The sequence below is a fragment of the Acanthopagrus latus genome, chromosome 7 (assembly GCF_904848185.1).
Source record: "Acanthopagrus latus isolate v.2019 chromosome 7, fAcaLat1.1, whole genome shotgun sequence".
In the NCBI taxonomy this organism is placed as follows: domain Eukaryota; kingdom Metazoa; phylum Chordata; class Actinopteri; order Spariformes; family Sparidae; genus Acanthopagrus; species Acanthopagrus latus.
Window position 1 is genome coordinate 17,235,510 of NC_051045.1, and position 17,657 is coordinate 17,253,166.

General features: G+C 43.6%; 1 protein-coding gene across 6 annotated transcripts in view; it reads left to right on the forward strand.

The window, feature by feature from the left end:
* The window catches only part of samd11 (sterile alpha motif domain containing 11), an 84,801-nt gene that overhangs the window by 15,334 nt on the left and 51,810 nt on the right, over positions 1-17,657 (forward strand). Inside the window, exon 2 of one of the 6 annotated variants that reach the window (XM_037104855.1) lies at positions 3,509-3,584. The exons of 1 other annotated variant lie outside the window; for it this stretch is intronic. Coding sequence is in view for 2 of the 5 variants with exons in the window: in XM_037104853.1 (XP_036960748.1) it covers positions 15,984-16,695 (712 nt within the window). In the remaining 3 variants the exon portion in view is untranslated. Of the gene's footprint in view, positions 1-3,508; positions 3,585-15,890; positions 16,696-16,904; positions 16,964-17,552; positions 17,644-17,657 lie in introns of those variants that run through there. 4 more of the 6 variants (XM_037104853.1, XM_037104854.1, XM_037104857.1 and 1 more) reach the window with 4 other exon arrangements.

Consider the following 17,657-nt stretch of genomic DNA (forward strand, 5'->3'; position numbering starts at 1 on the left):
GACAAATTCATTTCAATTACAATTAGCATGGAGGCCCAGGGGCTGATTTATGGCCTTGTTTTCCTTCCCATGCGTTCCCCCGCGCATTAATCACCCCCATGCCGGCCTGTGTGATCCTCACTTCATCTACCTGCCAAGGCAGCCGCCCTGCCGTGCATTCCTGGATCCTATCCCCTTTTCCTTCCCAGCCCGCCTCCTGTCCTCCCTCTCCCAGACCGCGGACATAGCAGTGGGTGTCCTTAACTCGCACCTGAGACAGACCAGAGAGCAGGGCTGCATTTAACTCAGTGCTTGGGCGTCTGATTGGCACTCATTTATCATGAATAACAAGTAAATGCAGTTCCCTTCACATTATTTTTATGAGCACACCAAACTGAGCTCAAGACGGTATAATTTGATTTTGTTGAATTTGATTCTGTAGAATGCAGAATTTAAAAATTCTGCTGGTCTTTACAAACTCACATTCAGGCTAAACACATATATAGATCAGATGTCACGCTTTCACCTAACTTTACATGCGGTCAAAAACTATAGGAAGAACATGTCCTTTACATATGTACGGCATCTACGGTCATGTGCTGCAGGCCAGAATTCTGATTTAGAGGTTTTCTGTCTTGACTGTGAAATAATGTTAGAACCGACAAACACTCTCATCCTTCACTTGACATTTGGTTACCATCAGGCGGGGATTAACAGGCCTATTTTGGATAGTCTGGAAACTGTTTGGGACAGAGCAGTGTCTCTCCACTCCTACTATACAGTGTCGGAGGCTGAGTCATCTAGGGCCAGACGTTTCCACTGGGACAATGTACCAATCCCTGGTGGTCACACTCAGACTTGTTTATACGGCTCCGTCCACGGCCCCGTGGATCTGGCAGCAGCTTGCCTGCTTCCAGCCTATGTTTCCTTCACTGCTCCTTCAACCTTTAAGGTTCTACCTCAAAGGTTCAGCGTATGTTTGTGTGGGTCAGGTTGGGGAGGACGTATTGACCAAAGCAATGGTGCTTCTGTGGAAATCCAGTTGATTCAGAGGGCCAATAAAAACAGAGGGCAGTGCGCTGCTCAGTGCAGACTAAACATCTGTTCGGACAACATCCTGACTGGAGCTCCTCTGATGGGTGTGTGGTGTGCTAGCATGTGCCTCCACACGTACCTGTATGAAAACGGAAAAGATAGAAGGAAAATCAAAGTTTTCTACAAAAAGTTTGATTCTGTTCTTAGTTCAAAACTGATTTGGAAACTCTGACAACTGTTGGCTTTCGGGGCTTTTTACCACTTCATTTATTGCTTTCACAACAAATCAGCAGAGTGGGAAGAATGTGGAAAACCTTCCATGGTTGAGACTGGGGAACTGTGACACATTAATCCAACACTTCCCAAATTGCTAGCCTTAAATCCCCCAGGTTACAGGAAATTAAATCTAATAATCTGTCTCTACTGTCTTACAAACTGTATTCATGGTTGAAATCATAGTACAACAGTGGTAGATAAATTTTTCCAAAAGTTCGCTTAACTAAAGCCTTTATTGTTGTAGCTACATGAAGAAAACTTGTGGCACTGTCTTGTGGTAGGATCACACCTGTCACTACACCCATCAACATTTTTACATTCCAAACCTTGAGTATTAAGTAACCATTACCACATCAGTGCATGAGCTGTCAGTACTCATAGGTCGGACAACACCTATCTTTGAACTCTGAACAATTTTCATCTCCCATTGAGAAAATCTGCCATCGACAGACAGAGAAACACCTTGCAACATAGTTAAGACTGTGTCCACTACAATCAGTGTCTTTTTGAGTCCCTAACCTCCTCTGAAAGTTTGACGTAGAGGCCAAGACCTGTTCATTAATGACTCACTCACAACTGATGCTGATGCTATAGCTGATGATGAAGAAAAAATCTTTATGCAGCCCAACAAGCCTTAAATTAGAAATGTTGATGCATGACTGGTAAATGATTGTTGACCCAGATGCTCTGTACTGTCTTTAGCAGCAGAGACCAATGGGACCATGAAAGGGTCTCACAACTTAAAAGCGAAAAATAAGCTGTATAAATGATGAAATCTATACAGTTTATTTGATGAAATCCTGTTAGACTTACTATATTGTTTATTAATGATCTCTGAAAGACTTGTTGCCAGAGCTTAAAAGTATATTGTGACATGATATGTAACATTAGAAAAAAAACTGACATTATGGAGCTGAGAAATGGATTGCAGTGTCATTGGCACCCAAACAGAGTTTCTGAGCGGTCACGTCAAGATGTAGCTTCATCCTACTCGATGTGAAGTGGATTTTCGGCTCACTCTGACCGCTGAAGTGGTTTTGCAGCCTATGTCTTTTGGCCATGAGCAGTGAATGCAGAGGTTCCCTGACTGACAGTTTGCTGCGACAGAAAGCTCACACTCAGTGTGACAGCTCAGATTGACTGATTTCCAAACTTACCAAGAACTCAAGGTTCACGTAAGAGACCCTCGACTTACCACATCTATGTCTGTTTATGCACATGGATCAGCCAGGACATTAAAAGGCCTGACAGGATGTGAAAATATCATGATCAACAACATGGTTGGGTGTTGCAATGTAACATTCTGCCTGGAAGTCTTGGGTCCTGGGAGTCATGCAGATTACATTTTACATGCAACACCCAACCAAATACAGTTGAAGGCCAAGTACACCCTGTCATGGCGACGGCCCTCCCCGATGGCAGTGGCCCAATCAGCAGGACAATGTTTCCCGCCTGAATGCAAAACCTGCTCAGAAATGACCCAATGAACATGGGTTATTGACCTCACCTCCCTGTGTCTATTAATGCTAAGATGCTTTGCTAGACATGCATTTCAAGCAAAACCATTGTTTTTTTTATGGTAAACGGCATACACTCTACTCTTGCACTGTACAGTGTGTTTTTCTAGCCTTTAAATATATCAGCACAAGGCACAGAGTGGCACTGCTTTGACCATTAATTACATATGATGACTGGCTGCACACACAGCCCCACTCCACAGACACAGTACGCTGTTTCACCCAAACAGGCTATTCTAAGGTATTTTTGAAGTGACGTGCATTTAGCAAAGAGTCTCTGTGTCTCTGGGCCTAAGAGTTAATGTAACCCTCTTTCTTTTTTATTTTTTTTCTCTGAAGGTCAATTAAACACCAGCCATGTCTTGAGTAACAGCCTATGACTTTATACAAGATGGTTTTGTATAAATTGTAATATTTTGATTAATATGCACTATAAATATGTTTATTTACCTAAGTGCAATTTATAGACATAGTCTGGTTAGTTTTATTAACATGAGCACATAGAAACAGTGCACATGTAGCATTCCCAATAAAGTTCACCATGCTTTAGATTTAAACATATTGTAAAGTTTTTGTCATGCGCCACAGAAAAATAAATCTGCCACTGTTTCAAAGGGAAAATGTCTGGCAACTCATGTAATACAGAAATACATTCTGGAAATGTGAAGTTACTGGTTGCAAGTGTTTTTGTTTTTAAACAGGGATGTACTGTTTGGAGGAGGATATGAAGTAGAGGACAAACACAAGGGCTACGGAGAGACGGTGCATCAGCAAGCAGTGAGTTTAATCATCTTCAACTTGAAGTTAAGACCCAAACTGAAGTCCAGTTCAACAGAAGTTCGTTCAGATTGGGGTCCCATTTGAATCAGGTTGTTTGAGTTTATTTTTCTGAATCCATCTCGACTTTGAGTAAGTCTCCATTCAGACTGGTTGCAATTCTCTGAACCCATGAAGAGCTCTGTCATAAACCTGCTTTTTCGTCTTTTTGTAAAATACTGCCAGTCCTCCTGAACAGTTTTCCACGTGTTATGTTTTTTCATCCCGGGAAGTGGTGTTTTCACCTGACCTCCACGTGACCTGAAGCCTCCCCTGTTTAACACCTGGGCACTGAGGAGTTTCGGTCTCTCCCTCTTCTATACAGGAAGTTAGGATTCCCTGTCTACAAACAACACAGAGATCTGTAGGATAAGCAGGGAAGAGAGACAGAGAGTTAAGACTCCCAATCCTCAAACAACACAGGAAGCTGTCGGATAAGCAGAGCTGAAATTGAGAGAGAGAAATGAATGTTGCCTCTCCTGCTTTTGAAGTATTTATAAGGATCTTCCACTAAGACTGAACTTCCCTCTGACTGAGACTTGAGTGTCAGCTCAGGTAGAACTTTATTTCACCCTCTGAAGCTTTAAGGAATTCATATTTCGATAACATTAAGGGCAGCAAATATTGACCCCATAAAATGAGCTTGGAGGATTTTCTGTGATTTCTCTTGCATCCTGGTCAAAATGGGAAACAGAGAAGCTCTCATCAAATAATACTTCTCCTTCCAGGATAATGTTGCTATTTTAGCAGCTGATCACGTGTCTTTTCATCACCTATCCAAACAAGCAAAACCTATATTTGTCTCTTTCATCTAATTGATATATCACAGCATCTGCCAACTCACATGAGAACTTTGATTCTGCCTCTAATATCCACACATCCTCATTCACGAACACATGTACATATAGACATGCATCAGTTCACACACACATGCACACACATGCGCACGCGTACACACACACACACACACACACACACACACATTTACACACACACGCAGAATAAGCCAGCCTGAGAGGGAGTGCTGTATTGGGTTTTCTTCAGGAAGTGCGGCTCCTCCAAAGCTCTGGTCAGATGAAAGGCGAAGAGCTGTATCGATCGGCCCAGAGCGCGGAGGGGGGGTGCTGTTGGAGCGAGTGTTTTGTGTGTGTGTGTGTGTGTGTGTTGGTGGGGGGGCAGAGCCTGTGGTGTGTCTGCCTGATGCAGGGCTGCCAGCCAGGCGAGGACCAAAGGGCCAGAAGGGGTGAGGGGGGAGGCTGAGAGAGAGGAGGGGGGGGCAGCGGGTTGTCGCTGTGGCCCCGTGGCTCCATCGTAACCCCCTGGCCCCTCAGTGGAGAATGTACAGCACGTACACACACCGAAACACGCATGCATGCACACACAATGCCAGCACCAGACTGCTGTTGTTGATGAGAGCTGTCAGAGAATGAAACAACATGGCCACGAGTGAGAGAGCGAGGGAGTGGGAGAGAGAGCAAGACAAACACACAAAACATTTTTCATCCAGTTATCTTGTGTTACTCTTCAAATTTGGAAAGATCTGAAATTGTTCAATAAAAGTGCAGATATATTTTTTCCCACAATATCTTACTCAGAGAAATCTATGTGTACCATGTTTTTGTACCCCGAAACCTTTTTTGTTTTACAACAGACGCTAAAGTTCTCTAATGTTGTCTAAACACAAGCAGCTGCCTGAGTAAAATAGTATAATCAGTCATGAAAAAATAAATCATTTAAACAAAATTATGAAAATTCCCTGCCAGCTTTCAGAGCTTGACAATTTTCACTGTTCTGTACAGTGGACACATTTTAGTTGGTACCAAAAAAAGCACTGAGAACATGTAGGCCTGGTTACTTGACAACAGTCAGAGCCTTTGCTTTAATATGATGTTAATCAACAACAATAAAGCTTTAGAATGCTATTGGATTGGATTATTGATAAACAGCTAATCAATGTTGCTTGGTAAGAATTAAGTAAAATGAGAACTGAAAACGTGTTTCTTTAGTGTATAATCTACTGAAACTAAGAATTGTTATATTTGTGTTACCTTAGACTGAGCCTTTTGTACATAGCGGCTCCTCTTCCATGGGTCTGCCAGGTTGCATCGCCGTTTTACTAAAGTAGCCTAGGGCATAAAAACCAAAAAACATACGTCTGCATTGTTTTTTAAACAGTTACCTCTACTTCTGGTTGCAATATGCAGCCTCAGCACTGGGTGCAACTAAATCCTACACACTTTAAAGAGGCAATGTGTAAAACATGGCCAGAATTTCTTTGAAACAAATCAAATTAGGTGAAGAAACAGCAGTGTTCACGTAATGTCAAAGATTGATTGTGTTGCAGAGCTGTCTACTGAAGCCATGCTAACCAGTTAGCCCCAGCTCATCCTGTCTTGACAGACCACTTTGAACAGCAATAGAATATAGTCTGATAGCTGCCTCAAATTCAGCTAGGAGATGTAAAATAGCGTATTTGCCACGATAAACTCACAAATGTCTCAAACTGTACATATTGAAACTCTATTAAAAGTTTGTCTTTCCACAATCAACTCTAGTTTGGTCAAAATAAATCCTCAGTTAACAGCGCAGACTGAGATATGAAAATATTCCAGCTCTATGTCAGTTTTTGCCTGCTGCTGATGCCTGACTGTCTCTCTCTGTTTTGTGCCGCTGCCACTCTGTCTTGTCCCTGCCTGCCATGTCTTCTCGTATACTGAGAATCATAGTCTCACTGTAACTCACCTCCTTCATGGCTAACTGAGCTACTTGCCAATAGCAGGTAGTCACTACAGCCAAAGACAGTTACCTTCAAATTGTGTCCATTTTCTACAAATTTAAGTAAAATAGATTGTTGCAAAAATCCCCTCCTTTTGGTTATTTTTTAACTTTTTAGCAAAAAAAAAAAAAAAACCATTAAACTATTTTTTCATGTTCTCAAATACCTGTACTTGAGGCCCATGTATGCAGTTTGTTGAGCTTTCATCCCTTTTAACTTAAACAAAGCAGAAATGTCCTTATACTAGTATTCTTATGTCAAAATCAAAGTTTTTCATAAAAAAAGACAAAGTAAAAACTAAAGACTAAAAAATTATTTTGCCTGTAAGTAGCTGACACTGAAAATCGGCACAAGTACAGAACACCAAGCTGTGAATAACCACTCCTCCTCCAGGCATTAGATAGTATCGCCACAGGCACACTATAAATGAAAACTGTTTGCTCGATGGGCTGTTCAAATAAATAAAAGTTAAACAGTTGACAGAACATTATTTTACATCTTACAATCATGTGATGTGAGCAGCCACTGGCTCATATTGCAGCAGTGGAGTCTTGTCCCACTGCTCCGCCTGCGTCTTTCCACCGGAAAGATCCCAAACAGACCACACTCTTTGGAGATCTTCAGAAGCTGAGGTCGGTTTGACCTGTGGACACATAAGTTTGTCTTTTTCACTTAATGAAGGAGATTTAGAAATAGACAAATAGCTGGCTGTGGCGCGCATAAATCCTCCCTCTGTGTCTTATCAGATTTATCTAAGCCAACGCAGGACCATATGTGGACTTGGGCTGGGTGTGCCCGACCCTCGGTGCTCCGTGCCCCGGGGGAGAGATCGGCCAGGGCGGCTCGCTAATTGAAATGTGTTGGCGACTCATCGACGTCTCGGCTCCAGTTTCAGGGCTATTTCGAACCGCAGTGCTGATTGCTGGTTTCACATCACACAGGAAAAAAAAAATCAATAGTAGCTGGGAGAGCTAGAGTTTATTCTTTGCAAGCAGACGTTAATGCTTTGCAGAAGAGGGTTTGATATTTATCATTTGTCATTTCGTCTCTGCAGATTGGCCTGAACTTTAGAATATATCTAAATTACTGAGAGTGATGGCTGACAGTGCTTGTGAAGAGTTACCAAACAATGATGGCGGTTCGAGTGGCCACATCCAGGACTGTGTTCACAGGGCTCACCGGGCCAACTCATTACGGACTTTTTCAGTTTCCCTCAAAACTTTTCCTGTGTTTCTTTTTGCATGTTTTCAACAGAGAGAAATGCGTTTGACCTCTGGTAAGCACCAAAGGGGCCTCAGTATGGAAAAGTGGCTTGTGTGATTTACAAGGATTTTCAGAACCGCACAATTCAGTAGGATGAATCTCTTGCTTCTTTCCAAAGTCATCAGTGAACTTGTAGACTGTTTTTATTCCAGTGTAGACTGGTGGTAGCAGTTTGTAGTAGATCACAGAATGTAGCATTTCTCATTGAAGGAATATTTGTATGTCCAAGAACAAAGAGAACACAATACTTTGTTAATTCTTGAACACTCCAAGTTCGAGTCCTCTTCGGTCTGCCACAAAATTTCGTAGAATCTCTCAAACATCATTTAACGTCCAAGTTCTCACCACTTACATCCTCTATTATGCTGCTATGCATTTAACCAAATGACCTCGCAACAATGTCTGCCTTTGTAGTGGTGGTAATGCTGGCCATTGTTTTTATCTTTTGTTGGATTCCAGGATGCTAATTTGGTCTTAAATTATGGTCATATATGGCACTGCCCATATCAACGGGTTTTCTGTTCTTATTGCATTGTTTGAAATCATTAAGTCGGATCTCTTGAAGGCTAATGTAGCCCACTATCTGGGCTTTGGCTGCTGGTGCTGCTACCCTTCAAACACAGAGTGAGCCCTTTGAAAAATGGATTGCGGAAGAGATAAGAAATAATTTATGTTCCTATCACTGCCTCGCACAAATATGGTGGGGAATACTGTGCCAATAACTCCCACAAACTCAGAGAGGCACGCTATCTTTTACTGCACAAATTATTAACGGCGCTGGGGAGGAAGGGGAGACGCGGTGCATTTTTTTGCTAGATAGACCTGGCTCATTGCTCGTTCGAGCTTTGAGTTCACCGCTGAGCTTTATAATCAGAGATAAGGACTCCCGAAATGAAAACTGAATAAACAATCACACAGACTTTTTAATTCTATAATTTCCAGCCCCATCTTTGTGTCAGTGAAAGTTTTATTTAGACAAAAGAAGAAGCTGTGAGATCATTATTTTCTGTGTGTGTGTGTGCGCGCGCGCTGTCCATGTGCTTGTGTGTGACCAGGGAATAGAAGGAGGAGGGGAGGGAGTCCAAAGGGGAGTGTTGAGGGAGGATACTCGGGGTCGGGTGTCCGCTCGCCTCTGTCGGCTGGCGTTGACAGCTACAGACGCTGGTCTAAAATGAGAATCCTCTTGGGCCGCCTGCCTGCCCATCCAGCAAGAAAATAAATCCCATGTGGAAGAGCCGCTGTGTGGGATCACAGACAGCCGCCTGACCCCCCAGATCCGCCGGGGGAGGCCAAGGGCGCCGGCACGACAGCATAAACCCCCCCTCTCAGCCCTCCTCCTCCCCACCAGGGTCTAATGTTACTCTGCCTGCTTGCCAACTCTGAAATTCTGGAGTTGCAGGACTGTGTCGGTCCCACACTAGTTCAGTTTTAAACCTGTTTTTTTTTTTTTAGGGAAGTTTTTGGACGAGCAGTTTGTGAAGATTTAGCTTAAGGCCTAGGTTACACCACAAAAATAGCACTGGGGTCTCTCTGCTCTTTCAGGGCCATACACTGTTAAAAATGTTTTGAAACCTGAAACGAAGGGGAAATTTAACTTAAACCTTATTGAAAAGGGGGCTGCTGTGGTTTGCTGCTGCTGTGAGACTGCACACAGTGGCCAAAAAATACCGCCTGGTGAGCAATTAGAAACACACAGCAAGTACAAAAAAGTTTTGAAATACGATGTCGTGTTTAGCATTACCACCAGATGGAGGGTAATGAAATGCCAAATTTAGTGCTTTCCAAAGACTCTTGACAGAAATTCAGCGCTCTGATCCACATTTTTCCCTTCTAATGTGTGATGTTTCTTCGTGTCTGCTAACATAGTTCACTCAAAGCCCACAGACTGTATCCCCTGAAACATTTTCTGATATTAAATTCCACAAATTCCAACTTAGCAGAGCTAAACTCCCTCCAGGACCCCAGAGAAAGTTTCAAGTCACAATAAAATGAGAAATGGGAGCACAATTTTAAAGGGGCTAATAGACTTAACAAACGTTATTGACTACAACAGAAGGTTGACCTGAAACATGAGCTGTTGTGATCTTATAGCACATAAATTAGAAGTTGTGTAAAGAAAAGAGAAAGATGAAATGGTGAACCATGATTCATCAGGGTTATGTGGCTTAGACTCCTGCGTAAATATCGCAAGACATTGGGTGCCATTTTCATAGTGATGCTATAGTAAAGGTGAGGAGGACACCGGTGTCATGAGTCCAGCTAGTTCAAGACACAACAGTTTGTGTTTTGTCGCAGGACAAAATGCGAGGTTATTCCTTCGTTTAGTCTATAATGGAGATGTGAAAGCAGATTGAAATGCGCCAGGCTACCAGCCTGACTCCATCACCAGTCGGCCCTGGAGATTTCTCAGACAAAATAGCAATGACGGCTGAACTCGACTACTGAGCCGACCATGTCGTAATATCGAGATCTAAAAGACGCCCCACCAGTGAGTGCAAAAAAAAAGAGTGTGCTACTTTTTTCACTAAACATGCCCTGCATCCTCCGTATAGCTAGCTGGCAAAAATGATTTAGGCTTATGAGACTGACACAGCTAAGTTACAGACATGGTGCGGAGACGAAGAGCCTTTTAAGCTAGGCACTTGTGATGTATGTCGGTGATGTCAGGGAGCTAGTTTTGTTGGCGGGGTGACTTTAGTGGGTCACAGCAACGGTGGGAAGCTAATGAGCAGCTCTGTTGTGTGGATTATCAAGAGTAACAGGGATGCTAGTTTTGGTAAGAGATATTGTTTTACTGTCTGATATAATATTAAATGCTGTGAGCGCCAAAGATGTAATTCCTTTCCTAACCACTATCCACTGTATCTGGGAGGTGAGTTCAACTGTAGCTTATACAGATTCAAAGTGACTTTAAATGCATAATAGACTGATTAGCTTTGGAAAAAGTCATCAAACTACACAGTGACTACTAATCTGTGATGTGATCAAAATCAGTTAAGTGATTTCCTGAGTCCAGCCTCTGAGAGTGAGGTGAGAAAATGTGTTAATTTCTAATTGAGATGAGCTGGCACCTTAAGCATTGGTTTTAAATTGAAACTATGAATCACTTGATGGCTAAATTCACAGTAATTGGGTTCAGTTTTAAAGCAAAACATGACTTTCTTTTTCTTTAACTTCCTCGAGTAGGTTGATCATTTCTTATATTTCCATGGGGAAATACGAGACAAGACAATACAGCAGAGCTTTCTAAAGAAATGCATACTCTACTTTAAATAGTTAATTACTCTCGCCATGTCTCCGGTGGTGTCTGGATGTGAGGTGGGAGGGGGGGGGGGGGGCTCCTGTCTGTCTTCCTTTCTTTTTTCCAGTAGGGGCAGGCCTATATATTTTGCAGCTCCTGTCTGAAAGGCTGGCTCCAAGCGCTAGGGGTGGGCTCTCGCTCTCTGATGGTTTTCCAGTGAGTATTTGTCAGGTCAGACTGTGCACCGCCCGGCGGTCTCCGCTCCTCTCCCCGGGTTATTTATTACCTCTCTCCCCCGCCGGCAGCGCTGCGGCTCCGGGGCCGCTGCCAACAACGGCGCAGAGGCGGGGGCCGCGTCAGGGGGGTTCCCGACGGACGATGAGCAGGAGAAGAAGAATGGACGTGAAATGCATTTTGAGGAAGGACAGAATTTCAGGCTTATTAAGCAACCAGCCTCGTCTTCAGTACACAGCTTTTATAGTTCGTAGATTAAGGACTGATCTCAGGGAGGCTGAGAATAGTGAAACAGTTTGTGGCTGGATGTGTAATAACACATAATCTCATTCTATAATGTTTTGTATTGAAAGAATGAGTCAATTGATTGATTATTAGAACAGCAGATGCTTAATTTCCAATCGTTTTGATACTTGTATGACTGTTTAAGTCATCTATATATGCAAATGTCAATCACCCACAGGTCCATGCTTTACAGTGGAAGGATATGTGTCTTTTTTTATATTACTATGAATCAAATACATTTGGGTTTTGGACACAAAACACAAGACACTTGAAGAGTCACTTTGAAATCTAAATAGTGATTGATATTAAAAAAAAAAAGTCTTGATATTTTACAGAGGCTAAATGATGCATAGCTGTATAACCATATGGAATCACCATAGTTGGTCCATAATGGTGCTGATCCATGATACTGCCACACAGGCAGTTTTTCATCATTATTGATATAACATTGAATTGTAAGACAGTTATCAAGATTGTTTACATGGGAGCTGGGTCTGTCAGATTTTAACTACACAATTATCATGACTCTTTTGCACTGAGTTTTACAGACATCTGTGATGAAAACGTGTGCATGCAGTGAAGTGGCTCAACTTGCTGCAACATGAGCCTCAAGTTCATACAGATGTCACACAGACACAAGAAAAAGAACGAGAGAAAGATCGATGGAGTTGAATGTCTGGAGGTATAGAAGAAACACTTCATTGTGACATTGGTGACAGTGTCTGTATGGCACATCAGTGTGACATCATTAATAACACAAGGGACCAGGTTATGATGTATTTCATTGTCGATTGTGTGTCTTACCTAAAAACATCCTCTGTCCTGAAAACTTTCATCTAATTCATTTTGTCTTGTTCGCTGATAGATTCATTTTCTTCCTGTGGATGTTCAGTGCCAGACTCTGAGAATCTCTCTCTTGTGTTGTTGACTCACCCGACTAATCGCACTCTAAGCAGCATTTAGTAACAGAGAAACTGTAAGAGGAAGAGACACCGGTGTCTCCCTCAAGATTAGTTTATGTCTTTTGCATTTTGAGTAATGTGGTCACATTTCCTCTTAAGTTTATCAGTTTTCTTGTGAAATCTCAATCCGCAGCTGTTCTATTAAAAGACTTATCATTTTATTAAATATTACAGCTAGATCATCAGAATCCATGCTAGCCATTTTTGCTGTAAAAGGTAACTGAAATATTGGACTAGAATTTAAAAAATCTTCCAGAGGTGTGTGGGTGAGAACACATAAACAATGTACACAGAAGTAACTGGCTGTCGAATATGCAAGATACTTGTTTTCTGTAATATAGACACGTACTGGCATTGGGATTTCCTTTTTCACTGTAAATTCATGACGTGCAAGAGCAGACATGGTGGAGGCGGGATTTTCTTTTCTTTTCACAAACACAGAACTCTTCCACACTGTTGTGAAAGAATCAAGAAGTAAGAAAAGGTTAACCTCGGTAGAAAGGTTAAACAAGGTTTCCCAATAACACCAAACATTATTATAAAACAGGCCCAAAGGCTGATGGAAAAATCGACTCAGCTAACACCGAACCGATTTTTGAAGATGTGAAAGTTCAAGTGTCGTCACTGTACAAGTTTGGGGAACCCCTCCGTGATGAGCCACTGAGAATGAGTCACGATCAGAGACCCGGAGTGGGCGTAAGAGTGGGCATGGGTGTCCCCTTTATGACTGGTTTCATCAGGGCTCTCCCGATGGTGCAACCTCCACCACCAACGCACGCAGCAGAGAGGTTTCCATCGAAACATTTCGACATGTGGTGAGGGCTGGTTTGATAAAGTATCAAAGAGCTTCTCATCTGAAATGAAGTCTTCCACTTACTAGAAAAGCAACATACGACATAAATGTCAGGAGCTCATGATTTATGTCAGAGCTACTTCTTGGGTACTCACCAACATGTGGGAAGTGACTAAAAGTGAAGTTCTGGTTGACAAACGTTGCCTTTCAATTTCATTTTTCAGACTGTGTTGGATTTGAAGCAGAGCTCCCTGACTCTAACCCTTTTCACCACCAGCCCAAAAACTATTTCAGCCGTCCTGGAGTGAATCCAAACTGTTCCAAATCCAGTTTTCTTTAAGCTACTTTGTTAGTATGTTGTTTGAAAGTTAGCATTAGCACTACAGAATGTACTCTACTGTCAAAGTACTTGAGTACATTTATTCAGTATAAACTGGTTGTGATGTCACAATAAACCGAACTGACAGAAACTCTGTCCAGTGTGTTTGGTGCTTAAGACTGTTTAGCTCTGTTAGCTATTAGCTTTGTTAGATATTAGCTCCGTTAGCACTCTTGTGTTTTTAGAAACTGCTAGCTTTTGCGGCTGTTTAGCTCAGTTAACTCTCAGCTATGTTAGCTTTCCCATGTGTTTCACAAATGGCTAGCTCTTATGGCTATTTAACTCTTAGCTATTAGCTCTGCTAGCCAAACACACCACAAGACTGCTGCTTATCATCTGCTAACAGCTAACAAGGAATTAGCTCTCCTCCTTGCTTTACAGAGTCAGTGCTCAGTTCAGTTGGAAATGTGCTAAGTGGGACAATCGTCCCGGGCAATGAGATGCGTTACTCTCAAGTCCTGCTTAAAGGCTAACTTTCTGTAATTGTGTGTGCAAAATCTGTTCCACTACGTCCCCTCAGACATTACAGCTCCACAAGGAAAGATGTCAATCTCTGATCTGTGATCATCTTTGGTGAGGTAGCTTTTTTCTTTTTTTTTTTTTGTAACTGTCTGCCGTGTGTACTGCCTGCCTGCTCCTGGCTGCAGGCGATACACCAGTTCTGGCCAGGCTGTGGTCTCTGGCCTTTTCCGTACACCGCTTCCGCCTGCGGTGTGGCGTGCCTCCTTCCTGTGTGTGTCAGAGGCAGTTTGGCCTGATTTATAGGCCCCTAACACACAGCGCTCTGGACCCCACCTCTGCTGCTGGAATGGCTATCCCATGTGTTGGTGGTGCATCCACCTGGGTGGTTCTCCACTGATGGGGGTCAGATGTGGTCCTGCTCACGAGCCCCAGGAGCTCAGGGGAACATGCCCTGCAGACAGCGAGAAGAGAAAGTGCTCTCAGAAAACCTGCTTCCAGGCTGAGGACTTTATTTAAAGCAACAAGTTCACAGCAACTGTTGCACGTAGCTACATTTGAAATTCTCTATATGTACACCAACCCAACCCAAAGCTAAATAAAAACAAGGAAGCCCTGAGAAAATTAAGTGTAGGAGTTTAACAACAAAAGCATTTTGATTTCCTTTTTGTAACGTTTGTGCACACAACATCACACCTACTTATGTTGTAGTTTTGTGATTAGCACCTAGAGAGGGTTAACACCTACTGAGCGTCTCAAGAAAAGATAACCACTGTTAAAACTTCTGTGACATCTCGGGGACGGCTTTAACACCGGCGGCTGTGCGCACACTGTCGAACAGTTTTAGCTCTGGCTCACTGAAGCAGCTGCAGCAGGTGAGTATAAGTTTGCGGGGAGAGAGGGTGAGATGGTGTCACTGTAGGTGGAGTGTGACAAATAGACGGTTGAATTTAGAAGCACGAGGAGAACATAAAACCGCCTGTGCGTGGACCCGCCGCTGATGTCATGGGTAGATCCGGTGGACTGTGACATCTGTGATCCTGACCACCTCCGTCCATCTGACTCGAGACTGCTGCTGTTTGTGCCTGACTTTAAAACGATTGTGAATGATCGTTTTCATAGTTTTGGTTGAAGGTCCTTTATTATTATGAAAGTACTCAAGAAAATGCCATTTTTAGGGGAGTTGTAGATTTACACACATGGTTTGATGGTAGAAATGATTCCAGAGGAGCGTTGTTGGACTTTAAAACACTTTGTGCTCATCTCAACACTGTAAACACGAAGACATAGACATTCGCACGAGTTCTCAGATTCAGTCTCAGGCTCACTTCCTCTTGCACGCTGATGATGGTTCCTCCATTTTACGCACTGACGCGCCGTCCCTCGCAGTCCCCCCCTCCTGTGCGCGGCTCTCGCCGAGCCTCCGCTGTTTAAATGGGCCAAGTTGAGAAGCGGCGGAGAGTGCAAATCTTGTTTGGTCTGGGTCTGTGAACTTCAGCGTGACTTCAGCGACATACACAGGGGTTAAAAACAACTCTTTCCAAAACTTTCAACTGTATTAATGTTGCGCAAATAAGCTACTCAGGGATCTCACGGCTGATATGTTCGGCTTGTGTTTCTGATTAATGCCATATGCCACATTAGGATCAAGAAAAAGGAGATATGTTTTATCATCTGTTTCTTTTTTTTTGTCGCCTTCACTGGCTGTGAGATTGTGTCTTGGACAGATTTAATGCCCCGCTAGCGAGTCTGTTTTTTTTTTTTTTTTTTTTTTTATATATATATATTATTCAAATAAGATTTTCAGTCTAATCAGGGATTATTCAAAAAAAAAAAAAAATCGTTCTTTAACTTCCCCAAAGGCAAAGACATAACAGGCACGACGCGTAATGATCAGTGTAGGTACCACAATGTCCAGGGCTCAGGGCTGCCCAGCATGTCAGGTATTAACAGAGCGAGCGTGATTAAATGTGGGAGGTAGGAACTGTGAGGCTGGCGGAGCGCGCTGCCGCCGCCGCTGCGAGCTGGAAACTACTGAATGGGAATCTATCCGGCAACTTCACCACACCGCTGTCTGACGGCGGCGACACGGGGGCTCTGCGTAAAACCAAGCGGCGCGTCTCCGAGTCTGGGTCAGCCCAACTCACAGACGGAGAAGAGGACGCTCAAGTTAGATCGGGCGAGCAGCTTTTTACTTGTTACCGGCGCTCGGCTCCCACTAACATGCCTGCCATCAAAAAGGAGAGGCTGGATGGAGACGACATGGCACTGACTGCGTTCAACCAGTCCGAATACCTGGCCCCTTTAAATGCCACCGCGATCCCCGTGGTGACCCCGCATCAGCCGCCCTACGACCACATTTTCGCCCATCATCGCGCGTACTTGGGGCTCCACGACTCGGCGCTGCATCACCAGCAGCACCTCCACCATCACACGGACGACTTAATGCTGGAGAGGTTCTCCTCCATCCCCGACTTTCAGCCCTTCTTCGACAACGGAGAGCCGTGCATCGAGGTGGAGTGCGGGGAAAACAAGGCTTTGCTTTATATCAATAAATTGTGTCAAGGCAGCAAAGGACCCTCAATTAAATACAGGGGCGAGTGGCTCACCCCCAACGAGTTCCAGTTTGTCAGTGGACGGGAGACTGCCAAAGATTGGAAACGGAGTATCAGACACAAAGGTAAGAGCAGCCTCCGCTGTGGGTACAGAGGGGACACCTGGTCGTCGATTAAACACTTTTTAAGACGCCGCTTGTTCCGGGGCACAAACTTAGTCTCGTGGTCGGGTGCTGAGTTTTGGAGCGAAAGGGTTACAGCAGTCAGTGCGTAAGGAGACGGATGAGAAAAGGCGCAGATCCTCCACATAACCTCCGAGGCTTTGACACTGAGTTTGGGCTGCGATCGCACACCGAGCCGGGGCGTCTGGAGTCAGGCAGCACCGGGACCGAGGTGAAAGTTAGACATAGATAATTAATATTTGACAGTTTAAATATGTTTTTTTTTTGTTTGTTTGTTTTTGATCGTTCCGTCAAATAGCGCTGCGCTTTTGTGCATGGGTGTTGACACTTTTACGCAGCGCACTTTGGCCACGAGACAGATATTATATACAACATTCGCGTTTTGTCAGTTGTTACATGTGGATTTCTTTTTCAATCCAAGACAAAACTAATATCTGATTTTAAACATAGGTGTCAGATATACCAGAAAACACCAACAGCATACACATCTTGTTCCGGTTTATTTCTTTTTTTATGTTTGAATTCATTTTTTTCATTACGCTTGATGTGCGCGCCCCCTCGCCACACTCACGCGCAGTCACTTACGCACACACACGCAAGGTCACTCAGGCAGAACTGACACGCGTTAAGATGTGTGAGTGTGTGTGTGTGTGGGGGGGGGATGTCGCCCCCAGGTCAAAGATGGTAGCCTAATAGTTTAATATACAGATTCTTACAGACAGATGGCAGTTGGCTGCTGTCTCTCTGGCTCAGCACAATGTGGCTGTTGGTGGAGTTCAGCTTTATGGTAAAAATGTAGAGAGGTGAGCCAAGTCTGTCTGCAGGGACCGACCCCTTCACACCTATCCTGCGTTTATAGGATCATTTTGGGCAAGATTTATGTTGAAAAGTGTAAGTCTTGTAGC